Source organism: Somniosus microcephalus, chromosome 6 (assembly GCF_052327205.1).
Source record: "Somniosus microcephalus isolate GS21.2 chromosome 6, FLI_Smic_1.0, whole genome shotgun sequence".
NCBI classification, from domain to species: domain Eukaryota; kingdom Metazoa; phylum Chordata; class Chondrichthyes; order Squaliformes; family Somniosidae; genus Somniosus; species Somniosus microcephalus.
The window spans coordinates 11,394,114-11,416,044 of record NC_140992.1 but is presented as its reverse complement, the minus strand read 5'-3'; the positions used below and the strand labels follow the sequence as shown (position 1 = coordinate 11,416,044).

General features: G+C 51.7%; 1 protein-coding gene across 1 annotated transcript in view; it reads left to right on the top strand.

Annotated features, from left to right (window-relative positions):
* The first annotated feature begins 20,045 nt into the window (after positions 1-20,045).
* Positions 20,046-21,931, top strand: part of LOC147115451 (transmembrane protein 212-like) — a 44,632-nt gene continuing 42,746 nt past the window's right edge. Inside the window, exon 1 of the mRNA XM_085989587.1 lies at positions 20,046-20,223. Coding sequence (XP_085845713.1) covers positions 20,065-20,223 — 159 coding nt within the window. The 5' untranslated portion in view covers positions 20,046-20,064. The remainder of the gene's footprint in view (positions 20,224-21,931) is intronic.

The following is a 21,931-nucleotide window of genomic DNA, read 5'->3' as shown; positions in this document are numbered from 1 at the left end:
CATCGACGCTGCTCGGCTTTTGCCGTGCCGCTCGGTCGGGCTCTAGCCCGCCGCTGTCCGGGAAGGGTCTGCGCACTACCTGTTGCCAGCCCGTTTCGCTGGACCACCGCGACTGGAAAGCCAAGCCTGGCTCTCAACAGCCTCCCCCGCAATTCTCGTGTCTCTGCTGGATGACTAGGCGGTTGCCCGTGGTCGACGCCCATGTCTCTGGCCTTGACCTCCAATCTACTGGTCTCCAGGAACGAATCCCTGGGAGGTGATGCAGAGTTGCAGGTAAGATCAAATTTGTCTCGTCGCCAATGTTGTGTCCGTCAGTAGTAAGACACAGACTGCAGGAGAACGGTACAACAGATGTTTACTCAACGTGGCTCACTCTGGAACTGAACTGTACAGATTACTACTCAGTGCTATATACAGGTGTGGTTACTGCCGGTACTACAGTATACATGAGCTGTAAAAAGTAGTTCCACCCTCAAAGGTATATACATTACAGAATATATCAACTGTTGGCTGTGGAATATCTCACCTGTTGGCAGTGGAATATCTCACCTGTTGGCGGTGGAATATCTCAACTGTTTGCGGGCGAATATCTCACCTGTTGGCAGTGGAATATCTCACCTGTTGGCGGTGTAATAACTGACCTGTTGCCGGTGGAATATCGCACCTGTTGGCGGTGGAATATCTCACCTGTTGGCGGTGGAATATCTCACCTGTTGGCAGAATATCTCACCTGTTGGCAGTAGAATATCTCACCTGTTGCCGGTGGAATATCTCACCTGTTGGAGGTGGAATATCTCATCTGTTGGCGGTGGATTATCTCACCTGTTGGTGGTGGAATATCTCACCTGTTGGTCGTGGAATATCTCACCTGTTGGTCGTAGAATATCTCACCTGTTGGAGGTGGAATATCTCACCTGTTGGCAGTGGAATATCTCACCTATTGGTGGTGGAATATCTCATCTGTTGGTGTTGGAATATCTCACCTGTTGGAGGTGGAATATCTCACCTGTTGGTGGTGGAATATCTCACCAGTTGGAGGTGGAATATCTCACCTGTTGGCGGTGGAATAACTCGCCTGTTGGCGGTAGAATACCTCACCTGTTTTTCGTGGAATATCTCATCTATTGGTGGTGAAATAGCTCACCTGTTGGTTGTGGAACATCTCACTTGTTGGTGGTGGAATATCTCACCTGTTGGTGGTGAAATATCTCACCTGTTGGCGGTGGAATAGCTCACCTGTTGGCGGTGCAATATCTCCCCTGTTGGTCGTGGAATATCTCACCTGTTGGCAATGGAATATCTCACCTGCTGTTGGAATATCTCACCTGTTGGCGGAATATCTCACCTGTTGGTGATGGAATATCTCACCTGTTGTTGGTGGAATATCTCACCTGTTGTTGGTGGAATATCTCACCTGTTGGCTGTGAAATATCTCACCTGTTGGTGGCGGAATATCTCACCTGTTGCTGGTGGAATATCTCACCTGTTGCTGGTGGAATATCTCACCTGTTTTTGGAATATCTCACCTGTTGGCGGTGGAATATCGCACCTGCTGGTGGTGGAATATCTCACCAGTTGTTGGAACATTTCACCTGTTGGCGGTGAAATATCTCACGTGCTGGCGGTGGAATAGCTCACCTGTTGGCGGTGGAATATCTCACCTGTTGGCAGTGGAATATCTCACCTGTTGGCGGTAGAATACCTCCCCTGTTTTTCGTGGAATATCTCATCTATTGGTGGTGATATATCTCACCTGTTGGTGGTGGAATATCTCACTTGTTGGTGGTAGAATATCTCACCTGTTGGTGGTGAAATATCTCACCTGTTGGCGGTGGAATAGCTCACCTGTTGGCTGTGAAATATCTCACCTGTTGGTGGTGGAATATCTCACCTGTTGCTGGTGGAATATCTCACCTGTTTTTGGAATATCTCACCTGTTGGCAGTGGAATATCGCACCTGTTGGTGATGGAATATCTCACCTGTTGGCGATGGAATATCTCACCTGTTGTTGGAATATTTCACCTGTTGGCGATGGAATATCTCACCTGTTGTTGGAATACTTCACCTGTTGGCGATGGAATATCTCACCTGTTGTTGGAATATTTCACCTGTTGGCGATGGAATATCTCACTTGTTGTTGGAATACTTCACCTGTTGGCGATGGAATATCTCACCTGTTGTTGGAATATCTCACCTGTTGGTGGTGGAATATCTCACCTGTTGGCAGTGGAATATCTCACCTGTTGGTGATGGAATATCTCACCTGTGGTGGTGGAATATCTCACCTGTTGTTGGAATATCTCACCTGTTGGCAGTGTAATATCTCACCTGTTGGCAATGGAACATCTCACCTGTTGGCAGTGGAATATCTCACCTGTTGGTGGTGGAATATCTCAACTGTTGGCGGTCGAATATACATCTGTTGGCGGTGGAATATCTCACCTGTTGGTGGTGGAATATCTCAACGTGGCTCACTCTGGAACTGAACTGTACAGTTAATTTTCCATCCTTATGCTGGTTCCGTTTCTGAAACTTGAATCTTTCTGCTATCAGCAGCGGTGTGGGGTTTAAACGTTCCTGTAGTATCGTCACTATGTCTCCAAAACTCTTTTCCACTGGCTTCGCTGGGGTTACTAGATTTCGTAATAAGCCATACGTCTTTGCACCCATTAAATTTAACATTACCGGTGCTTTCTTGTCATCTGACACCTCATTTGCCTTGCAGTATACCTCTATTCGTTCGACATATGTAGTCCAATCTTCCAGTTCATTGTCAAATGCGGTGATACTGCCACTCTTCGGCATTTTGGGTGTGGTTTAAAATGGCGTCTCCCATGCTTTCCTTCCTCCCCCGCTGCTGCCAACGCCGCTCTCGGCGGTCCTCGTGGCAATGGCAGCGCCCTGTAGATTTCGCGCGCTTCTCCTGCGTTGCTGCCAACGCCGCTCTCGGCGGTCCTCGTGGCAATGGCGGCAGCTCGCGGGTTTCTGCGCGTCCCTCTCCCTCTCCTCGACGCTGCTCGGCCCCTGAACACCGGCTGCACCCTGTGCGCTCTGCCCTCTCTCTCTCTCCCCCATCGACGCTGCTCGGCCCTTTGCTGTGCTGCTCGGTCGGGCTCTAGCCCGCCGCTGTCAGGGGAAGGGTCTGCGCACTATCTGTTGCCAGCCCGTTTTGCTGGACCACCGTGACTGGAAAGCCAAACCTGGCTCTCAACAGCCTCCCCCGCAATTCTCGAGTCTCTGCTGGATGACTGGGCGGTTGCCCGTGGTCGATGCCCGTGTCTCTGGCCTTGACCTCCAATCTACTGGTCTCCAGGAATGAATCCCTGGGAGGTGATGCAGAGTTGCAGGTAGGATCAAATTTGTCTCGTCGCCAATGTTGTGTCCGTCAGTAGTAAGACACAGACTGCAGGAGAACGGTATAACAGGTGTTTACTCAACGTGGCTCACTCTGGAACTGAACTGTACAGATTACTACTCAGTGCTATATATAGGTGTGGTTACTGCCGGTACTGCAGTATACATGAGCTGTAAAAAGTAGTTCCCCCCTTAAAGGTATATACATTACAGAATATATCAACTGTTGGCTGTGGAATATCTCACCTGTTGGCAGTGGAATATCTCACCTGTTGGCAGTGGAATATCTCAACTGTTGGCGGTCGAATATCTCACCTTTTGGCAGTGGAATATCTCACCTGTTGGCGGTGTAATATCTCACCTGTTGCCGGTGGAATATCTCACCTGTTGGCAGAATATCTCACCTGTTGGCAGTAGAATATCTCACCTGTTGCCGGTGGAATATCTCACCTGTTGGAGGTGGAATATCTCATCTGTTGGCGGTGGATTATCTCACCTGTTGGTGGTGGAATATCTCACCTGTTGGAGGTGGAATATCTCACCTGTTGGCAGTGGAATATCTCACCTATTGGTGGTGGAATATCTCATCTGTTGGCAGTGGAATATCTCACCTGTTGGTGGTGGAATATCTCACATGTTGGTGGTGGAATATCTCACCTGTTGGTGGTGGAACATCTCACCTGTTTTTGATGGAATATCTCACCTGTTTGCGGTGGAATATCTCTCCTGTTTGTGATGGAATATCTCACCTGTTGGCTGTGGAATACCTCACCTGTTGGTGGTAGAATATCTCACCTGTTTTTGGTGGACTATCTCACCTGTGGTCATGGAATATCTCACCTGTTGGAGGTGGAATATCTCACCTGTTTGCGGTGAAATATCTCACCTGCTGGCTGTGGAATATCTCACCCGTTGGTGGTGGAATATCTCACCTGTTGGTGGTGGAATATCTCACCTGATGGCGGTGGAATATCTCGCCTGTTGGCGGTAGAATACCTCAACTGTTTTTCGTGGAATATCTCACCTATTGGTGGTGAAATATCTCACCTGTTGGTGGTGGAATATCTCACTTGTTGGTGGTGGAATATCTCACCTGTTGGCGGTGGAATAGGTCACCTGTTGGTGGTGGAATATCTCAGCTGTTGGTGGTGGAATATCTCACCTATTGGTAGTGAAATATCTCACTTGTTGGCGCTGGAATATCTCACCTGTTGGCGATGGAATATCTCACCTGTTGGTGGTGGAGTATCTCACCTGTTGGTGGTGGAATATCTCACCTGTTGTTGGACTATCTCACCTGTTGGCGATGGAATATCTCACCTGTTGGTGGCGCATATCTCACCTGTTGTTGGAATATTTCACCTGTTGGTGGTGGAATATCGCACCTGTTGGCAGTGGAATATCTCACCTGTTGGCAGTGGAATATCTCACCTGTTGGCGATAGAATATCTCACCTGTGGAGGCAGAATATCTCACCTGTTGGCAATGGAATATCTCACCTGTTGGTGGTGGAATATCTCACCTGTTGGTGATGGAATATCTCACCTGTTGGCGATGGAATATCTCACCTGTTGGCAGTGAAATATCTCACCTGTTGGCAGTGGAATATCTCACCTGTTGGTGGTGGAATATCTCACCTGTTGGTGATGGAATATCTCACCTGTTGGCAGTGGAATATCTCACCTGTTGGTGGTGGAATATCTCAACTGTTGGCGGTCGAATATCTCACCTGTTGGTGGTGGAATATCTCACCTGTTGGCAGTGGTATATCTCAACTGTTGCTGGTGGAATATCTCACCTGTTGGCTGTGGAATATCTCATCTGTAGGCAGTGGAATATCTCACCTGTTGGCGGTGGAATATCTCAACTGTTGGCGGTCGAATATCTCACCTGTTGGCAGTGGAATATCTCACCTGTTGACGGTGGAATATCTCACCTGTTGGCGGTGAAATATCTCAACTGTTGGCAGTGGAATATCTCACCTGTTGGCGGTGGAATATCTCACCTGTTGGCAGTGGAATATCTCACCTGTTGGCGGTGACGTATCTCACCTCTTTTTGGTGGAATATCTCACCTGTGGTGGTGGAATATCTCACCTGTTGGTGGTGGAATATCTCACCTGTTGATGGTGCAATATCTCACCTGTTGGTGGTGGAATATCTCACCTGTTGGTGGTGGAATATCTCACCTGTTGGCGGTGGAATATCTCGCCTGTTGGCGGTGGAATATCTCACCTGTTGGCTGTAGAATACCTCACCTGTTTTTCATGGAATATCTCACCTGTTGGCAGTGGAATATCTCACCTGTTGGCGGTGACGTATCTCACCTCTTTTTGGTGGAATATCTCACCTGTGGTGGTGGAATACCTCACCTGTTGGTGGTGGAATATCTCACCTGTTGATGGTGCAATATCTCACCTGTTGGCGGTGGAATATCTCGCCTGTTGGCGGTGGAATATCTCACCTGTTGGCTGTAGAATACCTCACCTGTTTTTCATGGAATATCTCACCTATTGGTGGTGGAATACTCACTTGTTGGTTGTGGAATATCTCACTTGTTGGTGGTGGAATATCTCACCTGTTGGTGGTGAAATATCTCACCTGTTGGTGGTGGAATAGCTCACCTGTTTGTGGTGGAATATCTCACATGCCTTTGGTGGAATATCTCACCTGGGAGTGCTGGAATATCTCACCTGTTGCCGGTGGAATAGCTCACCTGTTGTTGGTACAGTGTCTCACCTGTTGGTGATGGAATATCTCACCTGTTGGTGGTAGAATAGCTCACCTGTTGGCGGTGGAAAATCTCACCTGTTGGCGGTGGAATATCTCACCTGTTGGTGGTGGAATATCTCACCTGTTGGTGGTGGAATATCTCACCTGTTGTTGGAATATCTCACCTGTTGGCGGTGGAATAGCTCACCTGTTTGCGGTGGAATATCTCACCTGTTGGCGGTGGAATATCTCACCTGTTGGCGATGGAATATCGCACCTGTTGGCGGTTCAATATCTCACCTAAATGGACGACCCCTTATCCTGAGACCTTGACCTTCAGTTCTAGACTCTCCATCGAGGTGAAACAGCCTCTCAGCATCTACCCTGCCAAGCCCTATAAAAATTTTATACATTCCAATGAGATCACCTGTCACTCATCTAAACTCTACAGAATATGGACCCACTCTACTCAATCTCTCCTCATAGGACAGCCCTCTCATCCCAGGAATTAAATAGCCCATCTGTGCAAGTAGTGGAGCCTTGCCCTATAAATGATCTACAATAGAGTTGTTGACTAATCACAGCGATCAATCTCTATCAATGAGTCTACAACAGACCCAGACACGAGGCGAGGAAAACCTCCAGTCGTGGAGAGCTTGGGGCAGTCCCTCGGAACCGAGGATGACTTGCTTCCACATTAAAAATGAGTTTGCAGGTGACTGATGAGTCCAATGCGGGACCTACAGTCTCTGTCACAGGTGGGGCAGACGGTGGTTGAAGGGGCGGGTGGGTAGGGTGCTTGGATTGATGTGCGCTCCTTGCGCTGCCTGCGCTTGGCTTCCGCGCAGAGACTCGAGGTGTTCGGCGCCTTCCCGGATGCTTCTCCTGCACTTTGTGTGGTCTTGGGCCAGGGGTTCCCAGATATCAGTGGGGATGTTGCACTTTTTCAAGTGGGCAGAGGAAATGCTTCCTCCCAATTATTGCTACACTCGCCACACATCTTGTATCAAATTGCTCATAGTCTGGATCTGAAAATGTTATTATCTGAAAGAAATCTATCAAATTTGTTTTTGAATGAATCACAAACGTAGAGCACTGATCGGAGATTAAAAGATAAAAAAAGAAAAACTTGCATTTCTGTAGTGCCTTTCACGACCACCAGACGTCTCAAAGCGCTGTACAGCCAATGAAGTACTTTTTGAAGTGTAGTCATTGTTGTAATGTAGGGAAACATGGCAGCCAATTTGCGCACAGCAAGCTCCCACAAACAGCAATGTGATAATGACCAGATAAACAGCAATGTCTATCCAGGAGTCTAGGAGTTTTCACAGAGTAAACATAATTTGTGTTGAGGTCTGATAGACTGATGCAGGGTTTTGGTTATACCCAACAACAACAACAACCACTTGCATTTATACAGCGCCTTTAATGTAGTAAAACATCCCAAGGCGCTTCATAGGAGCGTTGTTAGACACAAATTTGGCACAAAGCCACATAAGGAGACATTAGGACAGGGGAGGTAGGTTTTAAGGAGCGTCTTAAATGAGGAGAGAGAGGTGGAGAGGTTTAGGGAGGGAATTCCAGAGCTCGGGGCCCAGGCAGCTGAAGGCACGGCCGCCAATGATGGAGCGATTAAAATCGGAGATGCGCAAGTGGGCAGAATTGGAGGAGCGCAGAGATCTTGGGGGGTTGTAGAGCTGGATGAGGTTACAGAGATAGGGAGGGATTTGAAAACGAGGATGAGAATTTTAATTTTGGGGCATTGCTGGACCGGGAGCCAATGTAGGTCAGCGAGTACAGGGAGTGATGGGTGAACGGGACTTGGTGCAAGTTGGGGTACGGGCAGCAGATGTAACGGCTTCAGCGGCACTTCCCTCTGCTCGCCGCCTGAGGGCGGTTTTTGAGGCCTCGGTGCGCTGCTGCCGTGCCTTTGGGCCTCTCTCCTCACCTGTTTCTCGAGTAATTGTTCTCATCAGAGTAATTAGGCTAGTTAATAAAGTTGTTCAGTTTTGTCCTTGCCTTGTTTCTCTGCCTTCTGGCCTCACCTGTGTGTTGTTAAAGTATTTGTCTCCTGTCTTATTTGAATAATTATGTCACGTGACCACTCTGGCCTGTATTTAAGCTTCCTGTTTCCTGTCCTCTTTGCTCAGTCCTGGGTTTGCTTGTCTGCAGGTAGCAGCGCTCGCTCTCTCGTGTCTCTGTGTTTTTGAGTTTCAAGGAATCTCCTTTTCGAGTGCTACCATGTCTCTCTGTTTTCGAGTCTCTACTGAATCTCCTTTCGAGTGTTACCCTGTTTCAATGTTCTTGAGTCTCAAGGAAGCATCTCTCGAGTTCTACCTGGTCTCGAGTCCTTGGATAGGTTTCTTGCGCTTGGGTCCACTACCAAAACCCTAGCATAACGGCCCCGTGACAGCAGATACTGAGTGGGTGCCTGCACCCATAGATCAGACAGCAAGGTAACAGCTTCGATCCCAGTCTGTCAACTAATCCCAGCTGGGCTGACCTAATAATAGCCTTAGAGCACCCACAAGTGATTGGGTGAGGCGGGAGGGAAAGGGGATTCAGTCTGTCTACCAACTCCTGTTGTCTATCCAATGGCCCTTGGTGCAAAGGGAAGGCTTGTATGAGCATCAGGTGGTGATAGCATCTGATGAGATGAATATCCCACTTGGCGACTGGCCCACTGTCACTGCCTATCGAGGCTTGCCCACGAGGAATGTCAGGTCAGGTACCGGGATCGGGGCAATGAGTCGTGGAAATCTGAAACTCTCTCCCCAAAAAGCTGTGAGACTGGGGGGTCAATTGAAAATTTCAAAACTAAGATTTTTGTTAGGCAAGGGTATTATGGGTTATGGAACCAAGGCAGGTTAAAGAAATAAATAAAGACTTGCATTTATATAGCGCCTTTCACAACCACCAGACGTCTCAAAGCACTTTACAGCCAATGAAGTACTTTTGGAGTGCAGTCACTGTTGTAATGTGGGATACAGCCAATTTGCGCAGAGCAAGCTCCCACAAACCAGCAACGTGATAATGACCAGATAATCTGTTTTTGTTATGTTGATTGAGGGATAAATATTGACTAGGACAGTAGGGATAATTCCCCATCTCTTTTCCGAAATAGAGCCACGGGATCACTGACGTCCACCTGTGAGCGCAGACGGGGCCTCGGTTTAATGTCTCATCCGAAAGACGGCACCTCCGACAGTGCAGCACTGCCTCAGCACTGCAGTGGAGTGTCAACCTAGATTTCTGTGCTCAAGTCCCTGAAGTGGGCACTATGAACCCACGACCTTCTGACTCAAAGGCGAGGTTGCTACCCACTGAGCCACAGCTGACACAGATACAGGTCAACAATGATCTAGTTGAATGGTGGAACAGGCTCGAGGGGCTGAATGGCCTCCTCCTGTTCCTATGTTGCTAACCGTACCCAGGCAAAGCGTCACCACGATCGGCAGGAGAGGTGAAGCACATCGCTGGTTACCAGGCGTGGTTTCAACTTGCCGCCCGGGTGTGATGGAAACAATGGAATTGATAAACCGGGCGGTTTCTATAATGGGTGGCCAATCACAACACCAGGGGGCGGGACGTTGAATATTTAACCTTATGACTGCGAGTTACGCAGCATTAATTTAAAAGATAGACTTGCATTTCTAAAGCGCCTTTCACCACCTCAGGACGTCCCAAAGCGCTTTGCAGCCAATGAAACACTTTTTGAAGATAGTCACTGTTGTAATGTGGGAAATGTGGAAGTCAATTTGCGCACAGCAAGCTCCCACAAACAGCAATGTGATGTTGACCAGATAATTTGTTTTTTAGTGATGTTGGTTGAGGGATAAATATTGGCCCAGGACACCGGGGAGAACTCCCCCTGCTCTTCTTTGAATAGAGGCCATGGGATCTTTTATGCCCAGAGAGAACAGACGGGGCCTCGGTTTAACTTCTCATCCGAAAGACGGCACCTCCGACAGTGCAGCACTCCCTCAGTACTGGCACTGGGAGTGTCGGCCTGGATTATGGGCTCAAGTAGACACATTTAGTAATTTTGCTAATTTTGTTAGAATAATTGAAGCCCATGGGATTAAAGGGGCAGTGGCTGTGTGGATAAGAAATTGGCTAAGGGATTCTGGGCACCATCTCTTAGGAACGATGTCGAGGCCTTGGATGGTACCAGGGATGAAAGACTTCAGTTATGTGGAGAGACTGGAGAAGCTGGGGTTGTTCGCCTTGGAGCAGGGAAGGTTAAGGGGAGATTTGATAGAGGTGTTCAAACGTTTTTAAGATAATTGGCAAAAGAACCAGAGGCGACATGAGAAGAATTTTTTTACGCAGCGAGTTGTTGTGATCGGGAACGCGTTGCCTGAAAGGGCGGTGGGAGCAGAATCAATAATAACTTTCAGAAGGGAATTGGATAAATACTTGAAGTGGAAAAATTGGCAGAGCTATGGGGAAATAGCAGGGGGAGCGGGAATAATTGGAGAGCTCTTTCAAAGAGCCGGCACAGGCACGATGGGCTGAATGGCCTCCTTCTGCTCCGTATCATTTGATGAATCTATAATTCTATGAAGTCTCAAGTCTAAAGTTTGGGGCCTAGAAATTGAGTGGGGTTAGCGCCCAATTAGAGGCGCTAGAGGGCCTTGCGCCGGAATTATAGCCGCTTCGGAAATTGATTTGGGCCCTACCATCGGCGTTGGCCGGTAGCGCTGCGCCGGCACTGATGACGTCATCGGTGTGCGCAGCGTCCCAGTTGCCGTGGTAACGCAGCCGGACGCCGAAATTCAGTTGCGGTCGCCTCGCCCGTGGCAGCCGCAACCAACGATTTTTCAAAAGTTTCTTGCTGGACTTAGCGCCGGCGCATTAAGGTGGCGCGGCGGCCGGCCGCTTTCCCGGCAGCCGCCTGCCCGCACCTCCCTCCCCGGACTCCTCCACCACCCCCCCGCGGCACAGATGTGTGTGGGCCTCGAGCCCGGCACTTCTCCGAGGTGCCGGGCTCATTTTTCGTGCGATTCCACCGGCCAGCGGTCGGCTGCAGGCAGCTCCTCCTTAACAGAAGGAGGAGGCCTGCAGTACCCCAGCCTGCCGCACCGCATTGGGTGCCGCAGCGGGGGATTAGCGCCGCAATCCTGCATTCAGCGCCCATTGCGAGGTGCTGACACCCTCCATTAGCGCCCGCAGCCGTCTGGGCGCGGCGCAGCTGAATTTTTGGCGGGCGCAGCGGCAATTAACGCTGGCGCTAAATTTCGGGCGTTACAGCCCTGGCGGAGGCAAACTCAATTTCTAGGCCAGGGTGTCTTGAGTGTGTATTAGCTTCTAAACCATACAGTGCCCTCTGGTACCAGGCACACCCTGGCTGGCTACAGGAGATCCATTTATCTAAGTATGCAATCCTTCGCCTCCCTGATATGACACACAGCTTTGCACGTTGAACTAACTCCAACTGAGTCTCGCGTAAACTCAGTAAAGCAAGAGGCATTGCAAAGGTCAGTTCTACATCATACCTCAGTTGGCAAATACCCTGTTCTAGTCTCAGTCCCAGTCTCTGGTGTGTGGTGAAATAAATTGTGGCTCGGTGTTAAATTTTTGTTTGATACTCGCTCCTGTGAAGCGCCTCGGGACGTTTTACTGTGTTAAAGGTGCTATATAAATGCAAGATGTTGCTCTATTGAAGGATGAGTGGGTACCTACCTCAGCAAGGAATAAGCAGCTCTAGACGGGATAGGCTTCGAAAAGCAGCCCCCAAAAAAACCAAAAAGTCCTTTGAGTTGTGCCTGAGCCCAGCGATAAATCCGCATTCCTACTTGCTGCTTAACGAGTTAAGTTCGAGAATGAAGTCAGTCTTGCAACAGGACCAAGGCTGCCGGATGCACAGGTCACCTGCAGGTTAAACACAGCTTCCCAAACTCAGCGGGGCTGTGCTTATCCTGTGGGTGGAACTGCCATTCTGGCCCAGAACCTTTTATTTCTCCTTTCACGCTGTCCTTCTGTGCTGCCAGAAACTCCCATTAACCGTTCAATGAGTCCCAACAACTCACTTTCTCCAATGTTAAAATGAAGCCCCTCTGGCTCAACGGTGGGGGGGCGGGGCGGGCGGGGTGGACGGTGGGGGGGGCAGTGGGGTCGGTGCGGGTAGGGGGCGGTGGGGGGGGCGGGGTGGTGGGGTGGGGGGGCGCAGGTGGGGGGGTGGTGGGGGGTGTGTTGGGGTGGGGGGGCGGGGTGGGTGCGGGTGGTAAAGGCTGTTTGACCGGGGGGGGTCGGTGGGGGGGCAGTGGGGGCGCGGGCGGGTGGGGTGGGGGGCCGGGGTGGGTGCGGGTAGGGGGTCGGCGGGGGGAGTGGGTGGGCGGGGCGATGGGGGGGGCAGGGGGGCGCGGGTGGTAAAGGCTGTTCGATCGGGCGGAGTGGACAGTGGCGAGAGGTCATGGGATGAAAGCTCCAGGAATACGTTCAACCAGAGCCGGTAACCCCGGTGGAGAGAGCGGACATTTAGGGGTGTGGAGACTTCCACGTAACTGCAAGGCACTACAGAATAACAGCATTTCCAAATAAAGGAACCTAGCAAAAGGGGAAGAGAGAGAGGAGAAAAAACCACAAACACACACAGAGGAATAGAATGAAACTTATCTGCAATATGCTGTTCATTGGAAGCCGTGCCCTCATGACCTGGGCTGGCACAGGACGATCCCACCAGACCACAGAATGAACCTTGAGGGGCTTTTTCTACTTTTCAATGGAAATTATGCATGGTAGAGACTGTGTCAGGTCTCATGTGGAGGTCAGTGGGAGTCGCTGGCCCACGGGACAACATAGAAACATAGAAACATAGGAGCAGGAGTAGGCCATTCGGCCCTTCGAGCCTGCTCCGCCATTCAATATGATCATGGCTGATCCTCTATCTCAATACCATATTCCCGCTCTCTCCCCATACCCCTTGAAGCAAAAAAAACGTGCTTCAGCCGTGGTCAGGAGATAGTTGAACGGGAGAAGTGATGTATTGGGCAGGAGACACGAGGGAGTGATCGAAGGAACAAAGGACACATCCGAGACACAGGGAGTGCGCGAGTAGCTTCAGGGGAGGAGAGAGGTGGGTGGAAAAGGGAGGCAGGAGAAGCTGGTGAGGGATATGGGGAGAGGGAGGATAGATGGGATTGAGGGATATGGGGAGAGGGAGGATAGGTGGGATTGAGGGATGTGGGGAGAGGGAGGATAGGTGGGATTGAGGGATGTGGGGAGAGGGAGGATAGATGGGATTGAGGGATGTGGGGAGAGGGAGGATAGATGGGATTGAGGGATATGGGGAGAGGGGGGATAGGTGCAGTCAGTCTATAAAAAGGCTTGTTGGGGCGAATGCCATCTTAACTGTTCCTAAAAATCTGATATTCTAACTGGTGAGGACGGAATGGATTTCCACTGACAGGTGGCGCCCTCTGTTGGGAAAGTCTGTGATTGTTTCAAATGTGAGCTGGGAAGAACCGTAAGGGGGAAAAATTCGGAGGCTTTGCGCCTCCCGTTAGCGCGCCTGGGTGTGGCGCCGCTGACGCCTCCCATGACATTAAGCGAGAGGTTAGCGGCTGCGGTAGCCGGTATCACCTCGCAGCGCTGCGTCTCCGGTGATGATGTCATTGCCGAGCGCAGTGCCCCGCTCGCACACTGGCCGCAAACTTGGCTCGCGCCCCCTGACCTACCGCCGGACACTATGTCCGACAGGGTCAAGGGGGCGTACTGGCAGCCAGGGCGGCGCAAATTAATGGGAAGGTGCCAGGTGGCCATTTTATTTTGGGCCGCCTGCCAGCACCTGCCCCCTCTCGCCTCCTCCTGCGGGGTGCCGGCCACGATCGGTCAGCCTCTCGAGGGCCGGGCTCTTTCCCCAGCACCCCGCTCCCCGGTGGTCCAGCAGGGCACCAGTGCGTGGCGCTAGGCCCCTCCCCTTTAATCAGGGGAGGGAGGCCTGTAGTACCGTGGCGTAGTGCTGCAATATTAAGTGGGAGCGCCCCAAGAGGGAAGGGGAGCGCTTCCAGTAGCGCCCCGCCTCCTGCTTGGGGTGCTACCAATCAATTTTGGGCACGGGGGCACTAACATTTTCGGGGCACTAAAAATAGCGCCCCGGCGAAGTTAGAGCCCCAAAGGGGGCGCGAGCCAATTTTTCCCCCTTAAGTGTTTGTACAGTGAGACTGCACCCCCAGCGGTGAACCTGTCTGAACAGGATCAGGGTCTGTGAATCCGTATCCAGGTGCCACCTCTGATCTAGCCTCCCATCAGATGAGGCAAAAATATATTAAGAGAACGATAGTGGTAAAAGAGAATGTGGGCCCTTGATGCATGCAAGACTATAACGGACAATAAGGAAATGGAAGGCTTGTTAAGTGAGGATTTTGTACCTGTTTTCACGGTAGAGGAAGAGGACAAAATAACTGCGGTACACGAAAACCTAAAAATAAGTCAAGTGGAGGAACTTACCACAATTCTTTTAAAGGTAATGGAGAAAATAATGGGACTTAAGATAAACAGACCTCCAGAACCTGATGGTTTCTACCCCAGGGTTTTGAAAGAATTAGCTGAGGAAATGGCAGGTGTGAAAACCATGTGATAATGACCAGAGAAGCTGGTTTTTAGTCATGTTGGTTGAGGGATAAATATTGACCAGGACATTGGGGAGAACTCCCCTACTCTTCTACAAATAGTGGCCATGGAATCTATTTACATCCACCTGAGAGCGCCGCGGTTTAACATCTCATCCGAAAGACGGCACCTCTGACAGTGCGGTGCTCCCTCAGCACTGCACTGGAAGTGTCAGCCTAGATTTTGTGCTCCAGTCTCTAGAGTAGGACTACGAACCTACAACCTTCTGATTCCGAGGCGAGAGTGCGACCCACTGAGCCAGCCAGCAGGGGCGCTAAAACTGGCCTCAGTTACGGGGAAGGGAACAAACTGACCCACGCGACACGTGCTGGAGAATGCAGATAACTTTGAGTGTCAGGATAGGACAGGTCGAGCAAAACTGCAGTGCCCCCCATGGCCCAATAGCCTGCAGGTAAAGAATGGCTGTGGGAGCTAAGCCTACGACACAGTTCGACCAGGAATGGGGGGAAATCAGGAATTCCGAGAAGATCTGAGCAGATTATGTAAACGTGATGTTCAATTGCAGTACTGTCCATCGTTTTACTACAGCACCACCAAGTGTCCACTGCAGGAGGTGCAGTGGAATGGGTTTGAATGTAAAATCCTGGGCTCACAAGGTTTTACTTAACTATTTAATTGAATCACAGAATGATACAGCACAGAAGGAGACCATTCAGTCCATCGTCCCTGTGCCAGCTCTTTGAAAGAGTTATCCAATTAGTCCCACATTCCCCTTGCTGTTTCTCCTGACACATGATCCCCCCAAGTCCCCCCACCCAGCCACACACCTGGTGATAATCCCCATGGTGCAGTGAGCTGTGAGGACCTGTCTACCTGGTGATCGTTGCCAAGATGCAGTGAGCTGTGAGGACCTGTGTACCTGGTGAGCATTGCATTGGTGCAGTGAGCTGTGAGGACCTGTGTACCTGGTGATAATCCCCATGGTGCAGTGAGCTGTGAGGACCTGTGTACCTGGTGATCATCGCCATGGTGCAGTGAGCTGTGAGGACCTGTGTACTTGGTGATCATCGCCATGGTGCAGTGAGCTGTGAGGATCTGTGTACCTGGTGATCATCACCATGGTGCAGTGAGCTGTGAGGATCTGTGTACCTGGTGATAATCCCCACGGTGCAGTGAGCTGTGAGGACCTGTGTACCCGGTGATCATCGCCATGGTGCAGTGAGCTGTGAGGACCTGTGTACCTGGTGATAATCCCCATGGTGCAGTGAGCTGTGAGGACCTGTGTACCTGGTGATCATCGCCATGGTGCAGTGAGCTGTAAGGACCTGTGTACCTGCTGATAATCCCGATGGTGCAGTGAGCTGTGAGGACCTGTGTACCTGGTGATCATCGCCATGGTGCAATGAGCTGTGAGGACCTGTGTACCTGGTGATCATCGCCATGGTGCAGTGAGCTGTGAGGACCTGTGTACCTGGTGATCATCGCCATGGTGCAGTGAGCTGTGAGGACCTGTGTACCTGGTGATCATCGCCATGGTGCAGTGAGCTGTGAGGACCTGTGTACCTGGTGATCATCGCCATGGTGCAGTGAGCTGTGAGGACCTGTGTCCCTGGTAATCATCGCCATGGTGCAATGAGCTGTGAGGACCTGTGTACCTGGTGATCATCGCCATGGTGCAGTGAGCTGTGAGGACCTGTGTACCTGGTGATCATCGCCATGGTGCAGTGAGCTGTGAGGACCTGTGTACCTGGTGATCATTGCCATGGTGCAGTGAGCTGCGAGGACCTGTGTACCTGCTGATAATCCCCATGGTGCAGTGAGCAGTGAGGACCTGTGTACCTGCTGATAATCCCGATGGTGCAGTGAGCTGTGAGGACCTGTGTACCTGCTGATAATCCCGATGGTGCAGTGAGCTGTGAGGACCTGTGTACCTGCTGATAATCCCGATGTGAGCTGTGAGGACCTGTGTACCTGGTGATCATCGCCATGGTGCAATGAGCTGTGAGGACCTGTGTACCTGGTGATCATCGCCATGGTGCAGTGAGCTGCGAGGACCTGTGTACCTGCTGATAATCCCGATGGTGCAGTGAGCTGTAAGGACCTGTGTACCTGGTGATCATCGCCATGGTGCAGTGAGCAGTGAGGACCTGTGTACCTGGTGATCATCGCCATGGTGCCGTGAGCTGTGAGGACCTGTGTACCTGGTGATCATCGCCATGGTGCAGTGAGCTGTGAGGACCTGTGTACCTGGTGATCGTTGCCATGGTGCAGTGAGCTGTGAGGACCTGTGTACCTGGTGATCATTCCCATGGTGCAGTGAGCTGTGAGGACCTGTGTACCTAGTGATCATCGCCATGGTGCAGTGAGCTGTGAGGACCTGTGTACCTGGTGATCATTGCCATGGTGCAGTGAGCTGTGAGGACCTGTGTACCTGGTGATCATCGCCATGGTGCAGTGAGCTGTGAGGACCTGTGTACCTGGTGATCGTTGCCATGGTGCCGTGAGCTGTGAGGACCTGTGTACCTGGTGATCATCGCCATGGTGCAGTGAGCTGTGAGGACCTGTGTACCTGGTGATCATTGCCATGGTGCAGTGAGCTGTGAGGACCTGTGTACCTGGTGATCATCGCCATGGTGCAGTGAGCTGTGAGGACCTGTGTACCTGGTGATCGTTGCAATGGTGCAGTGAGCTGTGAGGACCTGTGTACCTGGTGATCATCGCCATGGTGCAGTGAGCTGTGAGGACCTGTGTACCTGGTGATCATCGCCATGGTGCAGTGAGCTGTGAGGACCTGTGTACCTGGTGATCGTTGCAATGGTGCAGTGAGCTGTGAGGACCTGTGTACCTGGTGATCATCCCCATGGTGCAGTGAGCTGCGAGGTCCTGTGTACCTGGTGATCGTTGCCATGGTGCAGTGAGCTGTGAGGACCTGTGTACCTGGTGATCATTGCCATGGTGCAGTGAGCTGTGAGGACCTGTGTACCTGGTGATCATTGCCATGGTGCAGTGAGCTGTGAGGACCTGTGTACCTAGTGATCATCGCCATGGTGCAGTGAGCTGTGAGGACCTGTGTACCTGGTGATCATTGCCATGGTGCAGTGAGCTGTGAGGACCTGTGTACCTGGTGATCATCGCCATGGTGCAGTGAGCTGTGAGGACCTGTGTACCTGGTGATCGTTGCCATGGTGCCGTGAGCTGTGAGGACCTGTGTACCTGGTGATCATCGCCATGGTGCAGTGAGTTGTGAGGACCTGTGTAGCTGGTGATCATCGCCATGGTGCAGTGAGTTGTGAGGACCTGTGTAGCTGGTGATCATCGCCATGGTGCAGTGAGCTGTGAGGACCTGTGTACCTGGTGATCATTGCCATGGTGCAGTGAGTTGTGAGGACCTGTGTAGCTGGTGATCATCGCCATGGTGCAGTGAGCTGTGAGGACCTGTGTACCTGGTGATCGTTGCCATGGTGCAGTGAGCTGTGAGGACCTGTGTACCTGGTGATAATCCCCACGGTGCAGTGAGCTGTGAGGACCTGTGTACCTGGTGATCATCGCCATGGTGCAGTGAGCTGTGAGGACCTGTTTACTTGGTGATCATTGCCATGGTGCAGTGAGCTGTGAGGACCTGTGTACCTTGTGATAATCCCCATGGTGCAGTGAGCTGTGAGGACCTGTGTACCTGGTGATCATCGCCATGGTGCAGTGAGCTGTGAGGACCTGTGTACCTGGTGATCATCGCCATGGTGCAATGAGCTGTGAGGACCTGTTTACTTGGTGATCATTGCCATGGTGCAGTGAGCTGTGAGGACCTGTGTACCTGGTGATAATCCCCATGGTGCAGTGAGCTGTGAGGACCTGTGTACCTGGTGATCATCGCCATGGTGCAGTGAGCTGTGAGGACCTGTGTACCTGGTGATAATCCCCATGCTGCAGTGAGCTGTGAGGACCTGTGTACCTGGTGATCATTGCCATGGTGCCGTGAGCTGTGAGGACCTGTGTACCTGGTGATCATTGCCATGGTGCCGTGAGCTGTGAGGACCTGTGTACTTGGTGATCCTTGCCATGGTGCAGTGAGCTGTGAGGACCTGTGTACCTGGTGATCATCGCCATGGTGCAGTGAGCTGTGAGGACCTGTGTACCTGGTGATCATTGCCATGGTGCAGTGAGCTGTGAGGACCTGTGTACCTGGTGATCATCGCCATGGTGCAGTGAGCTGTGAGGACCTGTGTACCTGGTGATCATCGCCATGGTGCCGTGAGCTGTGAGGACCTGTGTACCTGGTGATCATCGCCATGGTGCAGTGAGCTGTGAGGACCTGTGTACCTGGTGATCATCGCCATGGTGCAGTGAGCTGTGAGGACCTGTGTACCTGGTGATCATTGCCATTGTGCAGTGAGCTGTGAGGACCTGTGTACCTGGTGATCATCGCCATGGTGCCGTGAGCTGTGAGGACCTGTGTACCTGGTGATAATCCCCATGGTGCAGTGAGCTGTGAGGACCTGTGTACCTGGTGATAATCCCCATGGTGCAGTGAGCTGTGAGGACCTGTTTACTTGGTGATCATTGCCATGGTGCAGTGAGCTGCGAGGACCTGTGTACCTGGTGATCGTTACCATGGTGCAGTGAGCTGTGAGGACCTGTGTACCTGGTGATCACCGCCATTGTGCAGTGAGCTGTGAGGACCTGTGTACCTGGTGATCATTGCCATGGTGCAGTGAGCTGTGAGGACCTGTGTACCTAGTGATCATCGCCATGGTGCAGTGAGCTGTGAGGACCTGTGTACCTGGTGATCGTTGCCATGGTGCAGTGAGCTGTGAGGACCTGTGTACCTGGTGATCATTGCCATTGTGCAGTGAGCTGTGAGGACCTGTGTACCTGGTGATCATCGCCATGGTGCAGTGAGCTGTGAGGACCTGTGTACCTGGTGATCATCGCCACGGTGCAGTGAGCTGTGAGGACCTGTGTACCTGGTGATCATTGCCATGGTGCAGTGAGCTGGGAGGACGTGTGTACCTGGTGATCATCGCCATGGTGCAGTGAGCTGTGAGGACCTGTGTACCTGGTGATCGTTGCCATGGTGCCGTGAGCTGTGAGGACCTGTGTACCTGGTGATCATTGCCATGGTGCAGTGAGCTGTGAGGACCTGTGTACCTGGTGATCATTGCCATGGTGCAGTGAGCTGTGAGGACCTGTGTACCTGGTGATCGTTGCCATGGTGCAGTGAGCTGTGAGGACCTGTGTACCTGGTGATCATTGCCATGGTGCAGTGAGCTGGGAGGACCTGTGTACCTGGTGATCGTTGCCATGGTGCAGTGAGCTGGGAGGACCTGTGTACCTGGTGATCATCGCCATGGTGCTCTCGGCTATAAACACAAAGCTCCAGCGACTGAGCAGATTATTATTCACCTCCTTTAAGGAGGAGAGAGTGAGATGAAGCACTCGTACCTGCACATCGGAAGAGCTCTTCTTGCCTTCGGGATCATCTCCATTTTCTTGGGGATCATTACCTTCTTCCCAGTTTTTTCCTACAAGCCCTGGTTTGCGGGATGGAGCGTCAGGATAGCTTGTCCCATCTGGAATGGAGCTGTGGTAGGGAGAAAAACGTTTTAAATTCGTTCTCCGGATGTGGGGCGTCGCTGGCAAGGCCGGCATTTGTTGCCCATCCCTAGTTGCCCTCGAGAAGGTGGTGTTGAGCCGCCTCATTCTTGAACCGCTGCAGTCCGTGAGGTGAAGGTGCTCCCTCAGTGCTGTTAGGGAGGGAGTTCCAGGATTGTGACCCAGCGACGATGAAGGAACGGCCGATATTTTGAGACAACTCTCTCCCCTCAAGTGGATGTGGATGCTGGAGGAAAATTAGGGGGGAATTTTAATCCAAAAAAAACGGGTGGGTTTGGGTCGGATGGGAGGATAAAGTGTTAAAAATCGGAATCCCGACCTGAACCCGTCTCCAACCCGCCCTAACGGAGGCGGGATGGGGGCGCGGGCAACCAGCCCGCTCCCAGGAGATGGGGCGTCTATTGAAATATTTTAATGAGGCTGGAAGCCTCTTCTTTGACCTCCATTTTGAGTTTAACTTTAGCGGGTCGGGTTTTGCACCCCACATAAAACTCGCCAGCTACAGCAAGGTGAGGACTGCTGACACCAGGAGGTAAGTGCCTTTACATCTACCTCCTGGATCCAGGGTTCCTGCCTAACCCACCGCCCCCCCTCCGCAATCGGAGATGCCCCCACAAGGGCTCCGATCCCCCCCACCCACCTTCCAGGCCTCCCATCATTGCCCCCCTGCTCCGGCCCTCTCCATGCTGCTCCTCCGGCCCCCGATCATCTTCAGAACCCCCTGTCAAGAATCTTAACATTCATGTAGAAATGACTCATGAGATAACACTGGGCGGCCAGATGGTGGCGCCGTCCAAAGAAAGTATAAATACTCGGGTGTGGGCCCAGCTTGCTCAGGACGTTTTTGTAACCGGGAACTAGTGATGTAACTAGAATCTCATGGTTGTGAAACAGTTGATTAAAGCCTTGTTTTATACTCCAACCAAGTGCTTAGTGAGTTTTCTTACGTCACCCCCCTTCCGAGCTTCTCCTGGCCTCCGATCCCTCGGTCTTCTCCCGGCACGGCCCCCACCCACCCCATGCGATCCCTCCCTCCCTCCTCTGTGCGGTCTAGTGCCACGGGCCTACCCGCCTGGAGCCCCCCCCAACCCGCTTTCCCCATTCAAATTCAGCTCTTAGAGCTTTCAAGACGGAGATCGATAGATTTTTGTTGGGCCAGGGTATCGCGGGATGTGGAGCAAAGGCGGGTAAATGGAGTTGAGATAGAGATTGGCCATTCATCTGATTGAATGGCGGAACAGGCTCGAGGGGCTGAATGGCCTCCTCCTATGTTCCTATGTCCGAGGATTGCGAGGCCACTTCAGGGGCCACGTTGGTGTGGGACTGGAGTCACGTATAGGCCCAGACCGGGTAAGGACGGCAGGTTTCCTTCCCTAACGGGACATCAGCGAGCCAGTTGGGCTTTTCCGATAATCCGACAGCTTCACGGCCACTTCTACTGACACCAGCTTTATATTTCCAGATTTTTTAAGCTGAATCGAAATTCTCAAACTGCCAAGGTGGGACTTGAACTCACGTTCTTGGGATTATTAGTCCAGTAACATAACCACAACACGACAGTCCTGGAGCAGGGTGTCTGCTGTGCCTCAGTGGGTCGCACTCCCGCCTGCGTGAGGAGATCACGGGCTAAGTTCCCACTCCAGAGACTTGTGCGCATAATCCAGGCTGATCGAGCGGTGAG